This window comes from Scophthalmus maximus, chromosome 4 (assembly GCF_022379125.1).
Source record: "Scophthalmus maximus strain ysfricsl-2021 chromosome 4, ASM2237912v1, whole genome shotgun sequence".
Lineage (NCBI taxonomy): Eukaryota > Metazoa > Chordata > Actinopteri > Pleuronectiformes > Scophthalmidae > Scophthalmus > Scophthalmus maximus.
The window spans coordinates 1,542,538-1,569,780 of record NC_061518.1 but is presented as its reverse complement, the minus strand read 5'-3'; the positions used below and the strand labels follow the sequence as shown (position 1 = coordinate 1,569,780).

The 27,243-nt window shown below is 44.7% G+C and overlaps 1 protein-coding gene across 4 annotated transcripts in view; it reads right to left on the bottom strand.

Annotated features, from left to right (window-relative positions):
- Window positions 1-4,328: 4,328 nt before the first annotated feature.
- crtc3 (CREB regulated transcription coactivator 3) overlaps window positions 4,329-27,243 on the bottom strand; it is a 35,739-nt gene continuing 12,824 nt past the window's right edge. The window contains exons 4-15 of one of the 4 annotated variants that reach the window (XM_035629076.2): window positions 25,413-25,474; window positions 19,217-19,279; window positions 17,016-17,119; window positions 14,060-14,110; window positions 13,824-13,951; window positions 12,753-12,802; window positions 11,455-11,678; window positions 9,455-9,690; window positions 8,893-9,219; window positions 8,260-8,343; window positions 7,683-7,887; window positions 4,329-6,912 (exon numbers count right to left, since the gene is read on the bottom strand). In XM_035629076.2, the coding sequence (XP_035484969.2) occupies window positions 6,707-6,912; window positions 7,683-7,887; window positions 8,260-8,343; window positions 8,893-9,219; window positions 9,455-9,690; window positions 11,455-11,678; window positions 12,753-12,802; window positions 13,824-13,951; window positions 14,060-14,110; window positions 17,016-17,119; window positions 19,217-19,279; window positions 25,413-25,474 (1,740 nt within the window). In that variant the 3' untranslated portion in view covers window positions 4,329-6,706. The remainder of the gene's footprint in view (window positions 6,913-7,682; window positions 7,888-8,259; window positions 8,344-8,892; window positions 9,220-9,454; window positions 9,691-11,454; window positions 11,679-12,752; window positions 12,803-13,823; window positions 13,952-14,059; window positions 14,111-17,015; window positions 17,120-19,216; window positions 19,280-25,412; window positions 25,475-27,243) is intronic. The other 3 variants (XM_035629077.2, XM_035629079.2, XM_035629080.2) reach the window with 3 other exon arrangements.

Below are 27,243 nucleotides of genomic sequence, written 5' to 3'. Positions count from 1 at the left end.
TGTCTGCGTGCGTCCCAGAGCCGGTGGGCTCTTTCATGCTCAACGACACATCATCAGTTCGACCGTCGGGGGAAATACTTCGACAGAAATATGAGGAGAAAAAGAATCAAACAAAGGAAACTCAATTGTCAAAAAAATATCATATAAGTGAGTTCACTTGTCATATACGGAGGCTTGAGTCCTCTGGCATCCTTTGCTTTGTGCCCCCCCCCCCCACCTTCATGCTGAATACTGTCCTGTAGATGAAGTAAAATATCTTTAAAAAATCATACGAAGGAAAACAACACAGAAGTCAATGTCCGTTCGTACCGTTATACTGCAAAGATGGACGACAAGCCAAATCACCTCCATCGCCCCCTGGTGTCCGGCTGCAGTACAGGTCATATTAGGCCCCGCCCCCTCCATGTTAGCAGGTGGGACAAGGACCAAACTGCAAAAAAATTCAATAAATAAACGTAGATGTTAAATAAATGTTTACCAAAGATGGTTTCTGTCACGTGAGGTCGTTCCCATCAAACAGATGTTTGTTCAAGTTTCTGTTCACGTTCCCATGTCGGAAGCACAAGTTCACGCGTTTCCTTTGAACGCAGCATTAGACTTGTAGTTCTTCTTCTTCTTCTGCTCTCGGAGGAGGAAGAAGAAGGAGGAGTCTGCTTCCTTCTCATTCGCGTCGTGAAGGATTTTATCATCGTCAAAGTGAAAGAGGATGAACAGGAGCAGTTGTACTTTTTTATGACGTCACGTATGTAGGTGGTGGACGAGGTGTTATGAATTCATACAGCCGGATCTGTGACGACACTGCTGGAGGTTCGTAGACTCTACAAAACATATTTCCATTACAGGTGAGTGGCTACCCTGTACCTGTATATAAACATATATATATATAAATATATATATATATATATATATATATATATATATATATATATATATATATATATAAATATATATACATGTATATATACAGTATACATAACGATTAGGTACGTGCTCTGAGGTCTCTGTGCTTGTCTCAACATGTAGATAGATTTTCCTTCGTCCCTCCCGGTAGTTCCCCCCCCCCCCCCCGTCATTACCCAACATGCTTCAGTGCTCTTGTGTGTGTTTGTGTGTGTGTGTGTGTGTGATTACTGGGAGACAGATATCCAAGTGTTTACAGTCATCATCACATTTATGCACATACTCTCTCCTCTGTGTGTGTGTGTGTGTGTGTGTGTGTGTGTGTGTGTGTGTGTGTGTGTGTGTGTGTGTGTGTGTGTGTGTGTGTGTGTGTGTGTGTGTGTGTGTGTGTGTGTGTGTGTGTGTGTGTGTGTGTGTGTGTGTGTGTGTGTGTGTGTGTGTGTGTGTGTGTGTGTGTGTGTGTGTGTGTGTGTGTGTGTTGCTCTGTAATAAGAGGCTTCTGAAGCAAAGAGGCACTTTACCGCTGCTCCGAGACATTAGTGAGGAGGAGGAGGAGCAGGCAGGGCATCGTTGGAGCACAACATCCCCCCCATCGCCTCCTCGCTCTCAGGTTGTTAGGGAAGCTGGCCGCCTGCCAGGATGAGAGTAACAACCTGACGGGTCTCACACAGCAGCTCTGATGAAAGGCTTCGTCCTGTGCCTCGCAGTTCAAGCGATGACGTCTCTTGTTGAACGTCAATATTTTTTTCCCGTGTTTAGTTTTTAATCCTACATGGGTTTTTATTCTTCCTGTTATTGTAAAATCGCTGAGAATAAACCACCAGGAGGATGTTTGAGCGTGTGGGGGCATCGTCGTTCATCGATCTTTATCCCAGCAGGCAAAAAAAATTAAAAATCTGTGTCGGTAACTATGGACAATATGCAGTTCTGGGCAGAAACAAACGGGTTCATAAAAAGTTGGTGATGAGCGTCACCAGTCACTGACAAACACACAGACTGCCAGTGGCAGCGTGTGTGTGGAGGGAAAGACGACGATGACGAAGAAGAAGAAGAGTATGAGAATTCTGTGGGGTGCGGTCGAATCGTCCTTCCTCTCTACTCGTCCTCGACCTCGTGGAAAAGGTCACGAGGTCGAGGGAAGGAGTCGAGGAGGATTCACAGGAAAAGAGAATCCGACTCCACCGACACTGAACCGCGTCGTCATGTGACGGTGGATGTTGTTTCTGAAGATGAACTACAACAACCTCAGCACGTTTCAGTGTTTTATGATTCAGTTTAGTGAAAGTCGGATTCTCTGAGCAGCGCTGTCGTCTTTTCCTATGTCCTATGAATCCTCCTTGACCTCATGACCTCATGACCTCCACTGAGGTCAAGGAACAGTAGACAGGAAGGACAATTCGCCCTGGCCCAAGGTCAAAGTCTTCTAGGGGCGACCCCCCCCTCAGCGGGCACCACCGTCCGTCACCTGGGCAACATGTTGCCGCAAACATGGACGTGATGTCACGAGGTGTTTTGGATGTGGGGCGCTGGGAACAGGATCTGACGTCCAGGGGGGTTCATCCAGTTCAGAGAGAACGAAGGAGGTGGAAGAAGGAGAAGGAGAAGAACAACAACTCTGATTTACTGCTGCCAGGAAGGAATGAGACAATTACACACCGTGAAACGCTCGGGCCGCTCCACGGACGGCCGAGCGCGGAGCTTTCAATCAGTGGCGAGGCCTCGTGCGTCGTCCAAACTCATCAGAACGAGAGCTGTTCGTCGCACGTGACCACCGACAAGTTCTCTCCCACAGGAGGAAATAACACAGCACTTAAGTCCTGCAGTAAATACCATCCAGCGCGTTTACTGGACTGTTTGAAACACTGTGGAACAGACCGAACGTCTGCAGCGAGAGTTTAACGCACGGAAAGACAAACTGTTGCATGATGGGACGTGAAGAAGAACAACAACCTGTATACTGTGCAGAAACATTCAAACGTAGGTTGTTTTTTTTTTTGCAGAAAACACAGATGGGATGAGCACGCACGCACGCACGCACGCGCACGCACAGATCAGTTGGCGGTGCAACAAGGTGTTTATGTCAGTGGTAGTCTGGTAGTTTTCAGAAACATCTCAGTACAAACATCTATGGGACGACACAGCTGGAGGAGTGTGAGTGTGTGTGTGTGTGTGTATCACAAACACATAGTAAACTGAGTCCGTACCCTCGCGCCCTTGTTGCCGACAGATGTTCCCACTGAGCAGAAATGCGGTTGGACGTCGTCGGCCGAGAATAACACACACGAGCATGTAAACAAAAGCCAAAACCACATGCAGGACACGGACACACGGACAGACACACACACACACACGGACACGGACACACACACACACACGGACACACACACACGGACACGGACACACACACACACACACACACACACACACACACACACACACACACACACACATACACACATACACACACACACACACACACACACACTCTGCAACAGAGTATTAAAGGGCCCATATTGTCACAATTGAGATTTCCTGATTTTGTTCATAATAAATAATAATAAACAATTCTTTGTGGGTGATTCGATGAAGTGATGATTAAAAAAAATATAGACTCGTGCAGCCGTTCACAGCCTTGTTAATGACAACCACTGTAAAAAATAAAAAAAACATCTCTGAAAACAAATCATTTGACGAGTTTCTCCACGACTGAAGACAAAATCACATCACATAAAAATAAATATGTAAAATACAATAAAAAGCCGTTTTTTTCCTAACAGCAGCTTAACAGACTTTGTTCATTTCACTCAGTGCTGCTCCACTTCCAGGAACCTTCAGGATGGTATCCTGCCCTGCCCAGACTCACTCTGTGGACCGACTCCAGCTCTGACTGATGGCTGCGATTATCTCTCTCTCTCTCTCTGTGTGTGTGTGTGTTCCTGTTTTTTCCAGATTGCTTTCTGTATAAGAGGTTTGGCTGATTCCCAGGAGCCCATGCTGTCCGTCTGCCAGACGACACTGTCCTCACACACTCGTAGGTGTGTGTATGTGTGTGTGAACATGCAAAGTGTGTGATTCCAAGCTGCTGGGCACCAAATGTCAGATGTATAGATCCAACGCCTCTCAAATCACTGTTTCAGTGAACAAAACTTCTTCTTAATGAATCTGTTGCTATGGCAATCTCAACTACACCCACGGTGCATTGCTGCCATCTGCTGGTAGAAACGCACCACTGCACTGCACTGCACTGCAAGCACTGCGCACGCACACACACACACACACACACACACACACACACACACACACACACACACACACACACACACACACACACACACACACACACACACACACACACACACACACACACACACACACACACACACACACACACACACACACACACACACACACACACACACACACACACACACAGTATAGAGTTTTATTGTTTATATTAAATCAGAAAGAGAAGCACTATAACATATGATACTAACTAAGAAAAGTTTATGACTTGAAGGAAAAAAAAAACCAATACAAAACAAAACGACAAAAACAAAAGTAGTAACACTAGTGGACAAAAACATTACTCTTTTTAAATAACAGAACTGTACATTTCTTTTGAATATGCAACAAAAAAAAGGAAAAAGAAACTCGAAGATGGAAAACAACCACAGGCCGTTAGTACCAAACAGATCTGAGCTACAGGGGAAGTGACGACGAGTCGGTGCTGCTGGAATATGAAAAGTCAACATACAACAAAGTAATAAGGCAGCAGAAGGCGTTTGGACTGCGACAGAGGAGGGAGCGACTATATATATATATATATATATATATATATATATATATATATATATGTACTGTATATATATATTATAAACAGAGGAACATTAAACTGCAAAGTGGCTCCGTCACTCCAGTTAACGACGGAGCAGATACAAATGTTTTTACTGAATATAAACAAAAAATAGCCTCATGCTATCAACCCCCCCTCGACCCCCCCTCCTCAGATGCTTCTTTTTTTTTTTCTAATCTGACCGTAGATCAGATAAATTGAAACCCTCCTGTGACTCATCACTGTGGACACTGGACACATGTAATATTGTGATTTCTGGAAAAATTTGATCCCCGGCACATTGTGCACATGAAGAAGAAGAAGAGCCACGTTTCCACTGCATCGTGTACAAGTCACACCTGTTCAACAGGTCGCACGAGCAAAGAAAAGAAAAAACGTTACATAGATAAAAGGGGGGATTGCTCCAAATCCTTTAAATCATTTTTTCATATAAGCAATATTGAAAAATAGCTCTGAACGTATTCAAACGGACAGCAGGGGGCGCTGGGATTACCCTGCGCCAGTCAGTTACATAATCACCTGTAACTTTGAAACTGTGTGTATGTGCAACGACTGCTCATATTTACTCACATCATTTTGTTATTTATTAATGGCTTAATTTCTTTGGGTTGTCAGGTAAAAAAAACAAAACAAATATCCGTCTCCACACAACGTGAACCAATTAGTGCAAAAAGAGTTTTAAGTGCAACGTTACATTGTGTCCGATGTCCACGCGGTGACAGTCTGCTCTTTCACTGCTCGGCCACAGGGGGGCGGGGCGGAGTCGCTGCCACAGAGATGGGGGGGGGGGCACATACCCTTATTCACAACAAGATTTTTCAAAAAGCGCCATAACAAGTCAGTACAAAAATTGTTAAAAACAGAACATATGCAATGTACATAGCTGTGATTTTTTTTTTTTTTTTTTTTTTTTAAACGTGTCAAAACATTTTGGACACGTGTCCCAGTGCTGCCGAGGAAATCTTCCACATCGCCACGAAAAATATAGAATATTCATTCAATGCATTTTAGGGTTGTGTTTCTGAATTAGAAATTCAAAAAACAAACCTAGATTCTTCAGTAATATTTACTTATTAAAATCTCATCTCTGTAAACACTTTGCCCTTTTTTTGTCTACACTTTAAAACACATTCTAATCAGTGGAATTGAAGCTGGTATATATATATATATATATATATATATATTTGTGTGAGTATACATATATGTATACATATATTTATTTTTATAAATCTGTGGCAAACATTTTAAAAAATACTCTGATACCAAAGAAAGAAAATTCCAAAAGAAAGAAAAGAAAAAAAGAAGCTCAAATTCCTTCAGTCTTCATTTGTCCCATGATTTGCGTGAGAGTCTGAAGCAGCCGCGGGGGAAACAGCTGGATCCGATCTCACCTGAGGAAAAAAACGATCCGCCAGATGTCTCCCCCCCCCCCCCCCCCCTGATTCCATGATATACTGGGAACTGCGAGAAAAATAGTTACATTGCGCGTCGGCACAGCGATGGGGGGTTGCTATGCTGCGTAACCATGGCAACGGGGTCGCCATGGCTTCAGGAGAGCTGTGTGATGATGAGAGAAGAGAGAGAAATGAAACGGGAGGAACTCACAGCTCGTCGCTGCGTCGCCTCTCACGTGTGTGAGTCTTTTTTGGTTGGAGGGGGGCAGACGCTCGGCCCGTGTGTGTGTCCGTGTGTGTGTGCGTGTGTGTGCGTGTGTGTGCGTATGTGTGTGTGTGAGTTGTGAAAAGTGTTTGTTCACAAGTCTCCTCTTTTCAGAAAGTTTGCACGACAGTGTCTTTCACATTTGATGAATCTTAGTGGCGGCGGATGCGGATGCTCAGAGCTCGTTAGCATGCACGTTCAGATTTTTACACTATTTATACACTGCAAATCCACGTGCGCGTGAGTGTGTGTGTGTGTGTGTGTGTTTGTTTTCGTTCCGACACGCCTCCACGTTCAGAGTCTGTCGCTGCGGAACGTGTCCTCCACGGACGGGTCGGGCAGCACCATGTCGGGGTTGCTGAGCATGCTCAGGCCGTCCAGGCTGAGCGGCTCGATGCGCAGCTCGTCCTCCAGCGGGAAGCCGCCCTCCGAGTCGAAGCACTCGGGCACCGTGGAGAGGGCGCTGCTGATGTCCTTCGACAGACTGGGGTTGGAGTCGTCTGAGAGGAGGGAGAGAGGAACAGATGACGGTGGGTGAGTGTTTCCGCCTGGAGGAACTCTTCACACCAGTAAATACATCTGACACACTCCAACCTCAGCCCCAGTTAGACCCAGATACCAGAGCCGGACCCCGACCATCTTGGATCAGTGTGAACAGTGAATATCTTTTTATACTTTTTTTCTTTATTTCACTATATACTGTATGTATCTTGTTCCTTGTTTACTGATCTATTATGTATTTTCTTATGTGCAATAAAAAAAAATCAGAGTCAGAGTCTAGAGCTGCAACAGTTAATCGATCGTATTCGACCACTAGATTAATCGCCAACTATTTTGATAATTGGTTAAAAAGTCAAAAATTCAGCTTCTTTAATGTCTTATATGTTTATCACTGACCGTTGGGAAACGATCCAACGGACGAGAGAGATTGAGACGGATCGTTACTTTTTTAAAAATATTTTGGATTCACGTCTGTTTAGAATTCAGTCCGGAAACACTAATATTTGTATATACACTTATACAGACCTGAAAAAAAAATCTATTTCCATACTTACACACACTTCAATATACGATTCAATATCACCATGATTCGGCTCAGTAACAAAGTATGAATATTTAGAACTGACAATTAATTTTCAGCCATTTTAAAAACAAAAAAAATCCAGCCAGTTGATTCCCCGTGATAAATTAAAATACAATAAAATGAAGAGAAAACATTCTGATCCATCTAAACGATCGCCTGTGTAACAGAATTGCCCGCGGGACTCACCGGTGAGTATGATGTTGGGGAGTCCTCCGCTGCAGTTGGAGTACAACATGTTGGACCTCATGTGCATGGGGTCCTGCAGGCTGCCGTGGCTGCCGCCCAGGCCCGAGAGGGCGGCCTGCGAGTAGTAGAGCGAGGAGGACGGGTCGAAGCAGGAGCCGCCCGCCGTGGAGCACATCGCGTTCTCCAACAGACCGAAATGGTCCAACTGGACGGCAGATGGCGACGGAGGAAGGAAACACACACACACACACACACACACACACACACACACACACACACACACACACACACACACACACACACACACACACACACACACACACACACACACACACACACACACACACACACACACACACACACACACACACACACACACACACACACACAGTCAGTGCAGTTGGCAGGAGAAGCTCTGCTGTTTTCACTTGATCGTGTCACAAGTACAATCTGCTTCACGTCCTCTATCAACGCGCCTCGGCTCTTTTTTGCAGCAGCAGCGATTTGACCCGTTACAAATATTTATATGGTATTGGTGTGTGTGTGTGTGTGTGTGTGTGTGTGTGTGTGTGTGTACCTGGTAGGCGAGGGTCTTGCTCTGGCGATTGGAGAACTGCAGCTCCATGAAGGGGTCGTTGAAAAGTGCTGCCATGTTGTTGTGCTGTGAGCAACGCAAAAAGAAGACGTGGTCAACGAGTTATACATGAAGTATTATAACCATGAGGACGTTATAGGCAGGAATGATTCGGTGATGATAGAGAAATGTACTTATTTATCGATGATATTCAATTTAACAGTTTAAATCGTTTATTATTTGGTTCCAGCTTCTCCAAAGTGAGGATTAAAAGTTTTGATGATTGTAAACTAAATATTTCTGGACAGTTGAAAATATCAGCTATGACTTCAATTTTTTTTCCTGATGAATGAATATATATATAATTAACATATTTTTTTTCTTTTAAAAGAAGAAATTTGGTCTTAAAGGCAACAAAAGAAAAGTAAAAAGCAGACCTTCACATTTATAGCTACGGACCGTATGAAATACAGAGATCTACAAAGCAAATGCACAAGACGCCACAAACACTAGTGTGTTTCTGATGCGTGTGCGCGTGTGTGTGTGTGTGTGTGTGTGTGTGTGTGTGTGTGTGTGTGTGTGTGTTTCTGTCTCCGCCCGCCTCAGTCTGACAAAAGACGCCTTTGAAGCTCTTACATGGCTGGTGTTGAAATCCAGTGGGGAAATGGGCTGTTGCTGTTGCTGCTGTTGCTGCTGTTGGTGCTGTTGTTGTTGTTGTTGTTGTTGCTGTTGTTGCTGCTGCTGTTGCTGTTGTTGCTGCTGTTGCTGCTGTTGCTGCTGTTGTTGTTGCTGCTGCTGCTGTTGCTGCTGTTGCTGCTGTTGTTGTTGTTGTTGTTGTTGCTGCTGCTGCTGCTGCTGCTGCTGGCGTTGTCGGCCCTGGTCCACTACATGCTGGGATTGCTGGTAGAGGGGGTAGGGTGGGGGCGGCTCCCTCGGCATGTTGCTGGTATCCAAAGCAACTCCCTACACAGGACAGAGAGAGAGAGAGACAGCAGGAGTCAGTACAGACCGACTGCAAAAGTTCCACAAAGACTAGGGGACTGGTTTTATTTATTCCGATTTGTCATGTCATTACTCAAAAACATGTCCACAAACGACATTTTGAAAAAAGACACTTCAGTTTTAACGGTACATGAGTTTTTAAGCCGTTAATCGTCATTGCGGCAGACTTCCCAAATACCCAAACCCGTTGGTGTACCTGCGTGATGGGGGACAGCGACGGCGACATGGTGGGGGACAGCTGCTTGGCCAGGCTGCGGCGCTGCTCGGTGCACGGGGACAGCGTGAGGGGGCTGATGGGGGCGGGCCGTCGCCGTGGGGAATTGCCGGACAGACGTAGCGACGAGTTGATGGAGGGGTTGCTGAGTGACGACTGCAGCTGGCAATTGTTGAGCGACGCCTGAATGGAGGGGTTGCTCAGAGAGGAGGAGAGTCCTGCCAGATGAAAACACACTCCGAGCGTAAATGTACATTAAAATGAAACTATAATAACAAAGCGGATTCTGTACAGGCCCCTGTAGGAAACCCAGCGGAGAACGTGTGGCAGTTATGATGTCATATGTACTCAGATTTCTTTTTTTCCAGCCTCCAAAACCCGAAACACTGGACTTTATTGTGCGATCGGGAGCGAGGGAAAGAAGCAGAGGAACAGGAAAAATGAGAGGGCAAGAGGGAAAGTGAGGGGAAAGAGAAAAGAGCTGCCTGTCGCGAGGCCAAGACGAGGGTCAAAGTTCCTCCGTCGCTGTTGGTGCTCGGCCGAGCTGAGCTGTGTACCGACATGGGAGCCCGACCGCACATCCTACACACAGAGAGGAAAGAGTGAGCGGGAGCGCTGGTGGGTGTGATCGGATCAGGCAGCTGGAGACAGAGGGATCATTCACCGAGCCGCCGCTCGTAAAGTGAAGTCCATCCGCCGGCAGAGGAGGAAACCTGGAACCTGCTCAACGACGCTGGAGCGGCGGCTGTGAACTTTTAATACCGGAGCTTAACGTGGTGGAGCAATCTGACCCGTGGTCTGGTTCGTTAGCGGCGTGGAAACAATTGCTAGGGATGGTTCGGACTTCCGGACCAACCACAGGAAGTTGAGGCAGAGAGCTGTCACAGAAGAAGAAAAAAGAACCAGAAAGGAAAGACTTCCCGCCGAACACACACTGCAGTCGGCCGAACAAACCAATCAGAGTCAAGTATCAGGGAAACGCCGCCCATGTAGGACGATGACGACAGGACGTAGGTTTGCCGTCTATACCTGAAACCAAAACTAACTAATCAAATCAACATGAGCGTTGGTTTGGACCTGGCTCCGGACTCTCAAGTGTGAAAAACGTCCTGAAGTTTATTAATCAAACAAAGGCGAAGAATCACAAACACCATGACTCACTTCCACCGACACGCACAGTTTCAACAGTCATGAATCCGTTATAATTTTTTCTTATCAACCCCAAAAATCGAGGAAGAAGGCGAGTTCTTGTAAATGACAGAAAATCAGGTGCCACGTTTCCAAAAACAAGAAAGAAAGAAAAATCACAGAACTTGGACAGATAGACAAAATCGCAGGGATGAAACCTGGTGAGGTAATAATATATTTCATAATTTTACCTCAAAACACAATAAGTGATAATGTTTGCTCTCAAATTTGGCCAGTCTCTATATTTTATTTTGGGGAAAAAATATGGTTCATACATTTTAATTTCTTTCTATGTGTTCATATCATCCTGATATTTATCTATATCCTCTTCATATGACTCCATCTGTTTTCAGTTTAAGATTCCTGAAACCCGAATCACACAATTTATTAATTTCTGACTGACTCTAATCTATAGAGCCTGATCGATTATTGACTTTTGGCGGAGGATGAAAATAACGACATTAAAATATATATATTTTTGAATGGCAGAGATGTCAAAGCCTTGTCAGCCTGTATCATATTCATATTTCAGAGTTTAACTACAAACAACTATACATTAAAAGAAAATATATAAAACTTAATTTAAGAAAATATGTCTTGTACATATCGTACTTATCATTTCCAGCAATGTTTATTCTGTAAAATAGGATTTTTTATATCGGCCCTGAAAGGCTCATATTGGCAGATTGTTATTGGCAAACCGATAAATCTGTTTATCTCTTATACGTATTTAAAAAACATAAAGCAAAACTTTTTTTTAAAGCACACAAGCACAAAGCTTGTGCTCCACCCACCCTGCGAGTTGCCGATGCCCAGGTGCATCATGGCGGCGGGCAGGTTGCCGGTGCTGCTGCCTCCGCTGAGGTTGGGGTAGCCTCCGCCGTTGTCCTCGGGGTCCAGCGGCGTGGAGAGGGGGGAGGGGAAGTGCAGGTTGCTGAGGTCGGGCAGAGAACCGCCGCTGTTCAACGAGCCCTGGTAGTGGGACAGACCGGGGTTCTGCTCCGGGGACGGGAATATACTGGTGGTGGAGAAGGGAAGACGGGGGAAAACATGCTCATTTAAAGATATATATATTTATATATATATATATATATATATATATGGAAACTAAATGAGCTGCAGTTGACATTTCACATTGATAGGATGTTTTATTTTGACTCCTAATCCACTTGTTCCAGCCTCTGCCTTCTTCTTTTTCTTTTTTTTCCCTTCCTGCCACCTTTCCTCTTCATTTCCTCAATTATTTTCTCCAATTTCCATTTCTGCTCATATGCCGCATCGACAGCATATGAGCAGCGACTGTGACTCATTGTTGTCTGTTCACACACACACACACACACACACACACACACACACACACACACACACACACACACACACACACACACACACACACACACACACACACACACACACACACACACACACACACACACACACACACACACACACACACACACACACACACACACACACAGGCCTCCACACAGTCAGAAAACAAGGGCACATGAAGCAAAGAGGCCGGAGCAGGTTGGCCCATTTAATCCTCTATTTACAGACCAGACGGCATATTAATTGTTTTTTTACGTATGATAATAAAAGATATGAACTGTAAATCTCGTCTGACCTGTAGCAGCTATACTGGGAACACGACACAGGCAGTGACGCTGTGAAGCTTCCTGATGTGTCAGTTCAAAACTCGGGAGGCGTCCGTTTGTCACGACGTGACGCCGGACCTCGTCGACAATAGTCTTTGTGAAAACTATTGTTGAACGATGCCGAAAGGAATCTTGATCGCAATAACACCTCTGTTCCTCTTCACTATGAAAGGATTGAGAGGTGTGAGTAGGAACACAGACTTCCTGTTTGACGAGGTGGGAATGTGTGGCATGCCATTTGTAGGATTTCATTGTTTTCTGTTGACTACGAGTGGGAAACGCCCACATCCTTATTTTTTTGGCGACGGAACCTGATATGAGGCGCGGCGGCAGTAACGTGTGTCGTGAAACATTATCTTTAAGGATTAATGAAAAGAAACACGTTAAAATAAAATAAAATGCATGTTGATCCAGTGTCTTGTCTCTTGACTCACTTGATTCCAGGCACTTCACAGGATTTAGGTCTCGACGTCAGAGACTGGACCTGAAACAGAAACACAGCATTTCAGTTAATGCTAGAAAAACACATGCATATTCAAAAAACAACAAGAAAACAACCACAACCTCACAACAGGTGATAACAATTCCACACCCTGATTTTAATATCACAAGATTGCTTAACCACTGAAAGAACACGAGGACTTGAATTATCTGTAGGTGTCAAATTTCTCTCTCTCACAATTAAAAAGTCTGCATCTCAAAGTGAGACCGTCCCCGTCCAGGACGGAGCAGGTTCCATCGCCCGCTTCAATAGCAGGTCGAGTGTGGAACCGTAACAACGTTTTGTGGGCGTGTCGACGTGCTGATGACACATCCCTGATTACAAAAGGCTCCAGGACTCCTGAGGACTCCAGACGAAGCCGATCTGGCGTGTAAGACTTTGTTGAGTCACTTCGATCGCGTGGTTGATTCGGCATCAATATTCCTCCAATTTGTTTTTCCTCCCGGAAAATCGGGTTTAAAATCGTCTCGGAAGGATCGGCCCACCTACTGAGGAGGCGTTTCAGGAGCGTCAGGAGCCGAATGATTTCTCCCTTTACCGTTCGGCTCTTTTGAATAACTTATAATTAAATTCACGAAAAACCAGAAAAAGCTGAATATGTCTCCTTAGAGAAATGTCCACATCCGAAGGTTGTCCCTTCGTCCACAACGAAAATTAGCGGCGGTCATGATGACTGGTCGCTTCACCTCATTTACTGTAACAGTGGAAGACGACTGATCGACATGATATAACCCCCCCCCCCCCCCTCCTTTCCCAACTATGTTTTCCTCTGTCGTCATTTGGATGCCAAGGTTGTTGATATTCCAGATTTTTGAAATCTGCCGCGCAGGAAAGACCGGTTCGACACGTACATGAAGTCAGTCATGTCTCGACAAAAAGGCGCGGCAGGATATTATGGGGTCACGATTACCTGATCAGAAATATAAACGTAGGTGTGGTCCTGTTATTACAGTCATAATTTGGGGGTTATGACAGTGTAAGAGAATGCCAATGCACTCCGTACCGTGTCATTGATGTAGGAAGTAGAGATGAGCGGCGGTCTCACCTTCTTGGCCTCCCACAGCTGCTTGGGAAGAGGCTTACTGCCACATATGAGACTCTCCTCGTTTGACAGCACGGGGAAGGAGAAGACTGCGGAGAAGAAGAAGAAGAAGATCAAACCAGATGTGATCCACAGATAACGTGACGTACACACGACCTCTTGATTACTGAAGAAAAAAATTAAAATCAGCCACTCACTGTCTCCGGAGCCGTCCACCTCCACCTCGTTGACGCCGGCTGAGTGCCAGCCTCCACAGAAACAAGCAAACCACACACAAAAAAGAGAGAGAGGAGGGGCGGGAGAAATAAAAGAAAAAGAGAGAAAGAGTTACATTAACAGGATATTCGATATTAACCAGCTGTTTGAATTATGTCGGCCTGTCTGGAACCACTGTCGGCCCCTCTGACAGGAACAGGCCCATTTTTGAAAAACCACTCTGCAATTACTGTGCAGATTCATAAACACAACAGCTGGGCATCTGGCATCGTGTTATTAGCCCCAGAGATGAGGAGGGAGGGGAGGGGGTGTGGTCACCGACCGATGAGGAATAAAAAGAGGGGCCATTGTTGTTCCCGTGCCACAAAGAGCCTCTTTCTCCTCCTCGTCACCGAGGACTGGATGCCAGATACGCATGCCTTTGTCCTTCCACTCCTTTTAACTCGCCTCCATTCTGTGTCTAATTTTTGTGTTGAGCAACAACATGCTTCCTGTTGCACTCTGTTGCTTATTAGGGGAAAAAACATTCCTCTGGTTTCTCTTGATGTCTCCTCGTCGCTCAGACTTTCCGACACTAGTCTTCGATCCGCTGCCCGTCCTGCGGTGTCCTCATTCTCTCTCTCTGAGGCCGCGAGGTGACGGGGAAGCGCCGCTCGTTTTTTCCGAGGGCGAGCAATCTACGGTCGGCACTGATGAACTTCAGAACAGAGCTATTAGAATAATAAATAACGAGGGTTAACGTGAATCCTACTAATCAGTTATTTATAGGGTCCTGCACCTTAAGGCTACAGAGTGTAATATTAAGAAGAACTTATTCACAGAAACTGAATATGTGGTCCATAACTATGTGTTCATATATGTATAATCAGGACGTTTTTTTTCGTCAACTGTGAATGAGTTAAATATAGTTCCATGAGGTGGACCCGACCTCCGTGTGAGTCTCCATGTTTGCTACGTCGTGTTGAACACGGTTGTTGAACTAAACGGTCCAGAATACGACACGTTCGCCGATCGGACCTTGTCTGATAGAACAAGACACTTGATGAACACCAGCTCCGACTCCAGGAACTTGTGAGGGACATTCTCCAAAGAACCAAAATGATGATTGAGAAAATCATATGAGTAGATTAATCCATATGTAAATTTGCAGCCCCACCAAACAACAGGACATGAGTAGAACAAGCAATAATTAACAGGCAATACATGAGAGCAGATATTTTTGTAAGCAATACACACACACACACACACACACACACACAGGCACACACACAGGCACACACACAGGCACACACACACACAGGGACACACACACTTCCAACTGGGTCTAAGGTGAGTCGCCATTTAAAGCTCAACAGACAACAGAGAGAGAGAGTGTGTGTGTGTGTGTGTGTGTGTGTGTGTGTGTGTGTGTGTGTGTGTGTGTGTGTGTGTGTGTGTGTGTGTGTGTGTGTGTGTGTGTGTGTGTTGCTGCTCGGTTGATTCTGTTTGTACATGAAACTCAGACTTGGCCCAGATATTAAAGCAATATCCTGTTTAAGCTTGTTGACTAAACAAACGCAGTAGTAGTAGTAATCCACCGGAGGAGCACTTCTCTCCAGATCCGACACAAGCGACAAACACTGTCACAAAAAAAGCCGCCGGACGCTCCGACGGAAAACAGCTCAGAGGAGATGTGAGAGTGGGAAGAGAGAAGAGGAGGAGGCGAAATTCTTTTCTATCAATCCTTTGGACCAATCACAAAGACATAAACAGAACCTTTCCTCTGGCCTGACGGTGGGTTGTGTAACTGAGCGGTGAGTGTCTCAGAGGGGCTGAACAGCAGCTGGTCTGGTCTGGACTGTGTTCTCTGTTAATGAGTGACCAGAGGACACGGCAACACAAACACCATAAACCCGCACGGGGAACATGACATGGATCTCCGGCAGAGGAGCAGCCAGCAACACTGAGAGGGTCTCTTGGCTTTAAAACACCACCTGGACCCGCGGCCACAAAGAGGAGGCGGAGGAGGAGGAGGAGGAGGCGATGTCTCGTTACAGATATGGATCATAATTAGTCTCACTGGACGGTTTCCTGTGCACGCCATACCGTAAATCCTGCTTTTAGTCCGTTATCAGATCATGCTCGCCTGCTCGTGGTCATTGACACTCAAAGTTAGTCTCATGTCGGACCAGGTTAGTTCTGGTTCACAAAATCAAACCCTGGCAGAAACTCTGGATGTTAAAAACAACAGCACACAAACAGCCTTCTGGTGTCAAAGTCTGCACACGCACAATCCTCAAACAAAAAAATAAAATAAAAGGATGAAATAACAATAATCGAGGAGGGAGAATGTAAATGTCACTGATGTTAATGGTGCTTGTTTTTCTTCGTAAATTGGAGTAGTGTTTTTGCATTATTAAAAAAATGTCTGTCTAGTTTATCTCATTCGATCTTGCACTTGTCCATGGTAAAGACTGGAGGTCGTCCTGTCCCTTCTTCGACAGGTCTAGTGTGCGTTATGTTGGAATTTGTTTTGTTGTTATTCATTTTTTTCCCCTTTTTGTTATTCCTTTATATTCAAATCGTTTGAAATAAAGATACAGATCAAATCAAATCAGCAAAAACATACATTTTTGCTCTAATCCTTCGACAGTCCTTTCCTTTCCTTAGTGACCTCGTTGAGACGAAGGTCTGATGATGTCAGATTAGTGGACGACCCATAGAAACAGGATCAAATTGGACATGGAGAATATTTCCTGTGTTTCTTCAGGGTGTAGAGATTATTACAGAGAGAGAGACGTCTCCCCTCGTGTGTTATTAAAGGGACAGTAAGCGATTCTAGAGCATTACACGAGTATTTCCTCACATTCCGCTAGACAGACATATGAAACACACAAGTGAAACAGGTGGTTTTGTCGAAGGCGAGTATCTTGTGCTGTGTGTGTTTGTTTCGCTCACCATTACGCTGCTGGAGCCCCCGACCCATCTGCTGGTTCATGCCGAAGGGGTCCTGAGGGTTGGGGTTCATCGCGCTCGTGTGCAGAGCAGAGTCCGAGTTGGTTCTGATGTGTGGGAGGAGAAAGAGGAGAAGATTTTTGCAACATGTTGCAGCACCTTGGACAGAGGCAGAGGATTTTCTGAGGACCGCGAGGTCAGTGAGTCATTCTGCTTCCTGCTCTGCCTCCACACGGGCTGCAGGCTCACACACACACACACGCTCACACACACGCTCACACACACACACACACACACACACACACACACACACACACACACACACACACACACACACACACACACACACACACACACACACACACACACACACACACACACACACACACACACACACACACACACACACACACACACACACACACATTAAATCTGTGAAAGGCTATTATCGGCATACCAATATATTGGTCTGGCTCTAATACAGACTATTTAAAAAAATGTTCCACTTGCTGTTTCAGTAATGTTTTGATTCCCTGCAACAAAAGAGGAATGGATTTGAAATCTCTCTTGACTCTTGTACAGAGTCCGAGTCTGATGGTGCTGTAGGTCGAACCCACACAGACCCCTCGAGTTCCGGTTGACTCCGGCTGAGCGCTCAGTCTAGAGCTCTTCATCGAGCCTCAGTGGCTTCATTCGTGCGTCATTCCAACTTTCCCTTTACGTTTGATCCAAACAAAACTCCAACGAGAATTAATAATTCTTTTAGATCACACTTAAAAGCCATAACATTGTTTTCTTTAAAGATTGGTTGGTTTCCTGGGCAGATGTAAAGAAAACTGGTGTAATTAGGCCACGGAAATATGAAATAAGTGAATAAACATATCCACAAAGATTATCCAAATAAAGATCAGCGCCTAGACTTTTGTATTTCAATTGAAACACATGAATCTAAGGAGAAATCCATCAGTCGAATGTTGGAGCACTCGTTATATGTTGGAATTAATTTGCAATGCATTGACATGAAAAAACGAGTCAAATCATTTCATGTGTGTGGCAACCGCTGAGAGTTTCATCATGTTTTCTTTTTTAACAGCATAAATTTGTCTTCAATAATACAGATATATTGGGAAATCATTTTTTTCTCCGTCTTTGAGTGAGTGAGGGGAAAAAAGATCAATGTGCTTCAACAAGCTTTGAACGTTAACTTTATCGAAAGCTTATTTTTTACAACCAGAGTGACAGATAACAATTGTTTTCATTATTGATTATTGTGCAGATTATTTTGCAGATATGTAGAAGTGAAAAAAAGAAGAAGCCAAATTCATGTCTTCAATCACCCGAGATAACAAAAAGCAGCATTTCTGCTTGAAAAATGGCTAATATTATTTGGCAGATTATCAAAACAGTTGCTGGGAAAAGGTTTTGTGGAAAACTGTGTATTTTTAAAAGATATCTTAAAAAAAAACGAAAAAGCTAAAATAGTTTTGGTAAGTGCTGAAACTAATCTTTTATCGACACATGAATAAAGAAAAAAAACAACTTATGAAACACCAACACTTTGTGTGTGTGTGTATCTTTAAATTATGTATATAGGTATATACATACATACATATACACATATATATATATTGATTTAACGAGTAGTTAGCATACGCAGTTAAGATTTGCCTTTGTAGCTGGGCAGAGAAGCACTCGCTAGATCTCATAAATAAGCAAATATACCAAATAGAAACTTCTCAAATTTACACTAAAAAGTTATGTAATCAGATTTTCTTCTTCTGGTCCCATAGCATTGCCTCTGTTATTTCAAAATATATATAACAGAAAAGGCTGAAAGCAAGAAAATGTGCACAAGGAGCCTTGATGTTAGACTGCGGAGGAGGAGCCATGACTTCATAGAGTTAGGGTTAGTGAGAGAGGAAGTATTGATTAATAATTCAGAAAGGCCAAACTGGAAAGATGAGTGGAAAACTACAAAGGAGAAAAAAATGGTTAATAAATCAACCGTGACAGTATTTGTATGTGAATCTCTAACTCAAGAGCTTCAGAGGAATAAATCAGGCAGATTTTCAAAGCAGAGAGAAACAAGGACATTATGTATTCAGAGGAGAAAGAAGAGAATTGTTGGCTTCTGTGAGCGAGGGAGAAAGCAGCGAAGAGAGACTGAGGCAAAGAGAGAGAAGGAAAGAGGGGTCAAGGGTCACCTGTTGAGTTGTGATATTAATCTAAACCCAGGCCGTTTTTCCTCAGTCCATGGCTGCTGTTCCCTTCAAAGACAGACAAGAGGAAAAGAGCATGACAGATAAATTCACTGGGCGACAGAAGAGACCCCCGGGGCTCCGGCCCTACAGTCCAGCAAAGAGGAGAAAAAACATCCCTGTCATAAAACACGATCATAGGAGGATTTGTGTCGGCGCATGTGAAGGAGAAAAAAAGGAGAAGGCCCTGGGAAATTGTCAGATACAACACAATGCTGGTTTTATATTTGAGAAAAATCAAAGGAGAGAATATATATTTAAAAGCGGCGTGAGGACAGAGATGAGACTGAAAAAATAAAGAAGAGTGAAGCCGCAAGCGGCGATTAAAAGGTTCAAACCCTTCATGTGATGTGGACTGAACTCTGTGTGTTTGTTCAACAGATGGAGTGAGAGGTCCCCAGTGAGTTTGGTCATGACAGGTAACAGGCATCTTGAGTTAGTAGCATATATGCTACAGGCCACGCCCACTTTAACGGATCAAAATGCCGCCTCAAATTTTGATAATTTGATACAAATACTTGCCCCCGGAGCATGCAGAGTGGTGGTTATTGAGATACACATTTATGTGGCATTTGTGGCGCCCCCTATAGGTTGTAGCTAATAACAGCTGTAAGCTACGTACCAAGATCTGTGATGATTGGACAAACGTTTAATGACTTATAGGCAATATTCCTCTAAGTCCCGCCCCTCTGGGAAGACATTTTGGCTAGGAGCGCCATGTTTCTGGACCAATCTTGCTAATTTATAATAGAAATTTGTATTTTAATACTTAAAGGCGCCATACCAAAATTTGGTGTTGATTAAGTCAAAATTGCAAAACTTCTATTCATATGACTGTTTTTAACTTTTTGTAGAGCACATGAACTTCAGATAATTATGATTTTCCGTTATCGCGCAATGTTTTGTAAGTTTGGCTTATTCCAGCTCACTGGAATTTGAGGAAACGCGGAGAGAGAATAATAATAATTTCTATGTACCAACACAAAAACAATAGGGTTCTACCCCCATGTCGGGGGTTTGAACCCTAATAAAGAAAGACTGCAAGTCAGGCTTATAAACCTGCATCTGAGGACCAGTCACGGGCTGTTTCCTCTCCCATATCTGATGAGAAGAGAAACCTGGTGCAGCACAGAAAAAAGCTCTTTGGGGAAATCGCCGCGGCCCACAGAGGGAAAACGGCGTAAACAACTTGATGTGAAGAGTTATTGTGAAGAGCCCGAGACGATGAAGTGGGAACAGTGACTAAGTGGATTCTTCTGAAGTGTTCAGCAAAAAACAAAAGTCTTCCTGAGACTGGAGGCGCATAGAAAGCACCGGGTTTGTGTTTCTCAAAATATAAATGGTCCAGAGAAGAACTCAAACTCAAATGAACTCAATCTATTTATGAAACTGTACCACGCTAAAGGTAAACGTACGGCACAGTAACCGACCAGGAGATTGTGATGGGATTTCAGGGTGAGAAAGCGACCGGACCACGGTGATAAAAGCATCTCCACATCTCCCCAGGACGCAGCGGAAGAAACTTGGGACATCTCTCCCCTGAAAGATGCAGAGCGATCTCCAGGGAGCCCGGTCTGAGATTTCGTCCCCGGGAGAGGCGGGTACAGGAATAGAGCAGGCCAGAGGGAGATGGGCGAAGAGGGAGGAGGAGGAGGAGGAGGAGGTAGAGGAGGGCGTGGGACTGGAGTGAAGCTGTGACCCTGAAGCAGATGATCTCCAAAGGGACACGACACCATGGGGGCTGTGCTCAGGTCTGAAGGAACCAAGCCCCTCTTGAGTGCATCTCTTCCAAGCGACCACCGTGCAGTAATATTCTTTTCCAAGAAAACACTCTCCTCTGAGAAGACTCTGCAGAGGGACCAGATGGTGGACATCAAAAACCATGGCCCGACCCACTACAGATGGACAGAGTTGGGAAATCGCAACTTTTTTTCTCCAAAGAAAGAAAGAGGGAGGAGAAAAAAGAAAAGAAAAAAAACCCCCAGCTCCACCAAAATGTGGAGAGCAGATAAGATCTGCTGGCCAGGCTGCTGATGGTGGAGCGGTTAAAGGCTATGAGAACCGCTCTGTTCCCCTGCATTTCTGTCATGCCTGGCGATCCCTGAGCACCGGGCCTTTTGAGTTCTGATGTTACAAGACGCTGGAGGCTTGACAACAGTCAATTGAAGACAAACACATGTGGGGAAAAAAGATGAATGGTGCGCGTTTGCGATCACAATCAGAGCCCGAGAGTTTTTGGCGTCCGATATCGATGAGCCTGGGACCCAGACGAATTGTGGGAGCTCGTTTAAATCTGCTCGCGGTCTGGATCTCCTCCGTTGGGAAGTGATCTTCCCTCCGGCCTGTCCAATCACAAACCGATGATCTGAACATGGGCGGGGTCTATACCGCCACGTGCACCGAAGCGGCTTTTGTAAACAACCAAGTTGTCAGTCGCTGACGAACGAGCATTTGACTAAAAAGTACCTGATATTTTTACATTTCTCCCACAAAAACGACTACACTGGTTCACAGACATTGTGGAATCATCATCACAGACATCACAGACGTCTCCTCTCTGCTCCGGTCTGTTGACATTTTCACGTCGCTCAACAGACGTCACGTGACTCGTCTGCGTCCATTGGTAACACCTGTTGGAAATCCAAAATGAACCGAGAGGTCCCAGACTAATACGCATAGATGGGCATATTTTTTTAATCCGTCAATTATTCGTAAAATGCTGTTCTCAAACGATGGTAAAGAAATGGAATTGAATCTGGATTTTGTAGTTTAACTATAAACTTTATCATAAATAACTATAAGTAAATGAAAACACAAATATGATGAAATATATTGAACTTGAATTAAGATTTTTTTTGCATTGAACGAAAAATGTAAACATAAAGGCACATTTTTTTTATAATGCATTGTTTATTCCGTACGTTAAAAAGAATTCATATCGGGTAAACATAAGCGCTGATGCCGTTATGTCTGTGAAAGGCTCAAATTGGCCGACGTCATTGGCCAACCGATATATCTGTCGGGCTCTAATCGAAGATCCTGTCCTCAATGATACCATTTCAAAATATGAGCAAACTTTTAAAATATGTTGGCTGTGTTCAGTGTCTTTGTAAAGTGGGCGCAGTGCCGACAGCTGATGGAAAGCACTGAGAGGGTAAAAGAAAAACAGCAGCGTGGCTCTTCTCCAGAGCGGACCGGCGTTAACGCAGCGCAGATGTGGTTGGCGTTGTAAACACTTTACCGCCCCGCTCACCCCCGAGACGTGACGAGCAGGGAATCTGCTCCTCGCTGCAACACAACAGCCCTGCGATTGTTTCCAGGGATGGATTGGAAAAAAGAAAAAAAAACCCTAACCCTAAGAGGAGACCATTCTTTTTTTATTCACGGTGAATTAACACTAGTGTCCTGTAGATTCGTCTTCAACTGGGGGGTTTCCAGAAGGTTAACTGGAAGAAGAGGACGAAGAAGAAGCCTCTCTAATCTGCCGAGACTTCAGCCGGGGCCACGTTTCCCCTCCGACCGTGTTATGTCTGGACTGGAGCTGCGAGCTCAGTCAGCACATCTGAGAAAACCCACAACACTGATAGAGAGGAATCGAGTCTCTGGTGCTGTTCAGTCACCCTGACCACGTACAGCAGATACGACGTGCTGAAAATGTTGCTGTTGTAATGATGTTAGTCATGACACAAGTTATGATATGAACAGTTTTACATGGGGCAGACTACATCAGGCAAAATCCCCCAAACAGTAAAACATAAATATAAGATAAATAAACAAAATATTTTTATTGTGGCGCTCGAACACCTGGGAGTTTTTCAACTTTCAAACATCAATAAGTTAAAAAAAAAAACTTAATTAGATTTTGGATTTCCTGGACTGTATTTTGATAACATTCATTTAACTGAGGCTTTTGTTTAAAGCGAACTAACAATAAGAGCATTGAACAACCCTGAAGATATTTATCAAAAAAGTGTCAGAATCATGAGTACATTCTTCAAAAATGCAAAACAGCTTCAAGTACATCGTTTCAGATTACATTTTTTTCATGATTCATGGACTATAAGATTCAGTCTAAAGATTATTTTCATTATCCACTGATCTGTGGATTGTTTTCTCGATTAATAGATTCGCTGTTTGGTTCATAACATGTCTTAAAATGTTGATTGTGTTTCCCAAAACCCCGAGAAGATGTTTTGTTTTGTCCACACACCAAAGATTTTTACAGAGGAGCAAAGAAACCCAAACATATTTACATCTAAGAAGCTGAAATCAGAGAATCTTCAGAGAACTGATCAATCGAATTCATAGTCTGAACAGGAGAGTTTTCAGTCTGCGACGGAAAGTTTGCAGCGAGTTTCTTCTGTCCCGATGTCGACGGGAGCTCAGACGGGATTTTTAATAAATCTTCTGGAACTTTTTGAATTCTTTTTTTATTTCATTGTCACTTCAAATGTGCTCTAAACTGTGTTCTATAAGTGTACTGGTCTACTACTGTACTTCGACTGTATGTGACTGTCTTTATCCGTTCACTTCTGTTGAATAAACCCCCCTCTGTAAATCAGTGATTATAAAACACTAAATCAGCCGTGACAACCCGCCACATCGCGACAGGCAAGATTTATTAGCTTTTTTCCCCTTTTTTTTCCTACATATATAGTACACTGAGCTGTGAGGAATAAGAAAAAGAAGCAAGAAGCACTCGCTTTTGTCTCGGTTGCACCTTTAGAAAAATAATAAAATTGTTTTAAAAGTGAACTTTCGTCAACTACAGAGCAAAATATAATGAAGCTAAAACTCTGATTGTAAGTGTGTGTGTCTTGTCTGTGCGTTTAAGCCGCCTCTGATGATAATAATAATAATAATAATAGGTCCATCTCTGTCCGTGACAGTGAACGTGGCCAACATATCACTGCTGTGGGGGGGGGGAGTTCATCCCCGTTCCACACTGTGACAACAATCTGCTGCAGGTTGGAGCAGGAGGCTCGGCCTGCAGAGACTGGACAGAGCTGATGCCAATCACATGTACAAACACTACGGTGGTGTAATGGTGGAGGAGAGAAGAAACTACATCGACCAGGGAGACGAGCAGGAGCAGTTGAGAGACGGAAGTTCACATGACGTGATGCTCGATGTTCTGCAGAGAAAACTGGGATCTGAGGCGAAGCAGCGCTGCACACACACACACACACACACACACACACACACACACACACACACACACACACACACACACACACACACACACACACACACACACACACACACACACACACACACACACACACACACACACACACACACACACACACACACACACACACACACACACACACACACTCCGACAGCGCTGACGTCTGGGCTGCTCCGTGAGGACATTTTTGTCAGCCAACCTGTTTTGTGTGCCGTCAACAATGACGAGAGGGCGTGGGCCTACACAGTACAAGCTGTTACAGTGCAGCTCGGCTCGGCTCCAAGCCTGGCCGACGTCTCCGTCGCTGCTGCGAAGAGAAGATGAGGCGGGCGGCGACTGGCGGCCGGCCAAGAGCCCAGAACACTAAAACACGAGAGTGGAGACGGAGCGAAAGAGAGTGAAAGAGATCGAGTGAGTGGGGGAGGAGCTCGGCGGAGCCACAGGGCCATAAATTCACTGCCTTGTAAACAACTGGGGGGAAAGGCCGTCGACCGACACACTGGCTGCTCTGCGTAGACGCAACCAGGAGCTGGGAAACTGATCCTGCGGCGCGCACATCGGGGCCCAGGTACAGATTCAGCTGAGCTGGAGATTCTGCACCACAGGCCAGTGATGCTGTGACAACACTGAATCCCCTAAAACAGCGGGACTGGTGCTGTTGGGCACGACCTTTAAAGCAAAAAGGCCACCTGTCAAACACCTTTAAGTTAGACGCAAGCGCTTCCAGGGGCCGAAGCAGCATTTCTGCAGAAACAATGAAGGCCGGCAGCTCCGGCGTCACCTCTGCCGCTGCGCTGGACAAACATTTCTTTCTGTGTTTGATCGAGACGGCCAGTGCAGCAAGGGTAGAGAGAAGGTTGTGATACAGGAAGCGAGAGGAAACTGGTTCCTGTTGAATAATCTCATTAAGAGGAAGAAGAGAGAGAGACAACGACGAGAGGCTCTACTCACCTTCTCCAGTTGTTGTCCGGCGGCGGGGACAGGTACACGGCGCCGTACGGAGAGCTCTCCATGTGCGGCTTGGTCAAGGAAATTATTGGAACGACATACAGGAAACATGACATAATATATATATATATACAATACATACATTTGTCAGGCATGACAATTGGTCAGGATTGAAAAAGTTGACAAGGACACGACCCCTCTAGGGGGGTCCGGGGGCATGCTCCCCCGTAAGAAAATTGTTGAATATTTCATATTTAAAAGCATCAATCTGATGCATTATGAGAGAAAAATCAAGCAGAATTACAAGACAGTATGAATGTATAATAAAGTATCTATCTATACATGGTCACATTATGCTATATGAGAAATGAGACTTCTCTCATGAAATGCGCAACAGCACAACTTTAATAGTGCAATCTGCCGCAGAAGATGAATATGGGTGGGAAGGGGCAGGGGTTAGAGGAGTGTCATGTTTTCTTCCTTGCCTGGACCAGAATGATTTTATCGAATTCAAGGCTCCCTTCAGGCGCGCGCACATGTTCGCAGTCCACTGATAATCTCTGGTATACCTCCATGTCCCGTCCATAGCCCCCCCCCCTAAAAAAATATTTTGCTCATCTGATCTACACGATTCACGCAAATCACGTATTTTGGTTTAAAAAACGGCAAATTTCGCCGAAAGGTGAGTGATTTTCATGCCTGATATATATTCTTACATATTATTTGATGTAACGACAAAGAAGGAAAGAAAGAGAAAACAAGAACAAAGCATATTTCCAAATTGGAACTGCCAAGTCTAAAAGCGTCCAGACGTTCTTATTTAAAAATAAAACAACTCGGATGTGTTCTAACTATAGCTCTGAACACTGAGGAACGCCATTAAAAAGGAGGACGAGAGCTAAAGAAAGATTTCATGCCGTAACCACAACCTCATCAAAAGCTCGATTGTAGTGACGGACAAATGTCGACAATAAATCTTCAAATACATAATGAAACGACGACAGCATCGTTTTGATTTACTGCTGAACGCTGACGCAGGGGTTCTTGGCACCGTCAGTGGAAGGGGCGGGACTTTAGAGAGGGGCGGCGGCCTCTCTCTTCGTCTCGCCGACAGTCAGTCTGACAGCGTTTTTTGCAAGTTGGAGCGGGAGACAGGCTCCCCTGCTCTGGGTCGTCGTTGTTTTGGGCTGGTGAGATCGCGACGTCGACAGAAAGCAAATGAGAAGCAGAGATCCGGTGTTCCGCACAAGGCCGACCTCTGTGCCACAGAGCAATTCCTTTAGGCCTTGGTGGCGAACAGTTATGAGCAGCGGCGAGCGCCTGCTATCGATCAGAAAATATGGATTTCTTAGTATTTTTCTATAAAAGCGCGTCTTCAAATTGCTTGTTTTGTCTGAGGCCTACACGCAAAGTGTAAACTTTGGATAACATCTCTCTCAGCAGTAGCACAAGTCGCGAAGGACCAATATACTGCGAACTCACAGGATCCAGTATCAAAAAATTGTCTTTTGTCCATTTCCAATTTCTGGGACGATATATATTGTGCAACAAAAAGTAGTTATTGGGACGAGCCCCTGTTCAAAACTCTACACACATCCAAACAAAGAGGGGAAAGGGCAGTATTGTGGATTCCTCCGGACGCGGAGGAAGAGGGGGAACAATCCTGTCCGACTGGTTGGCCGACGGGTTCTGCGTGCTCTTGCTTCACACCTGTCGTCAGCAGCAGTGGTGGGATCAAGCCCAGACAAAGCGGCACATTTAGGCTACATCCATACCAATATGTTTTAATAAAAAAATTTAAAAAACCATCACGTCCACGCGAGTGTTTTAGCTC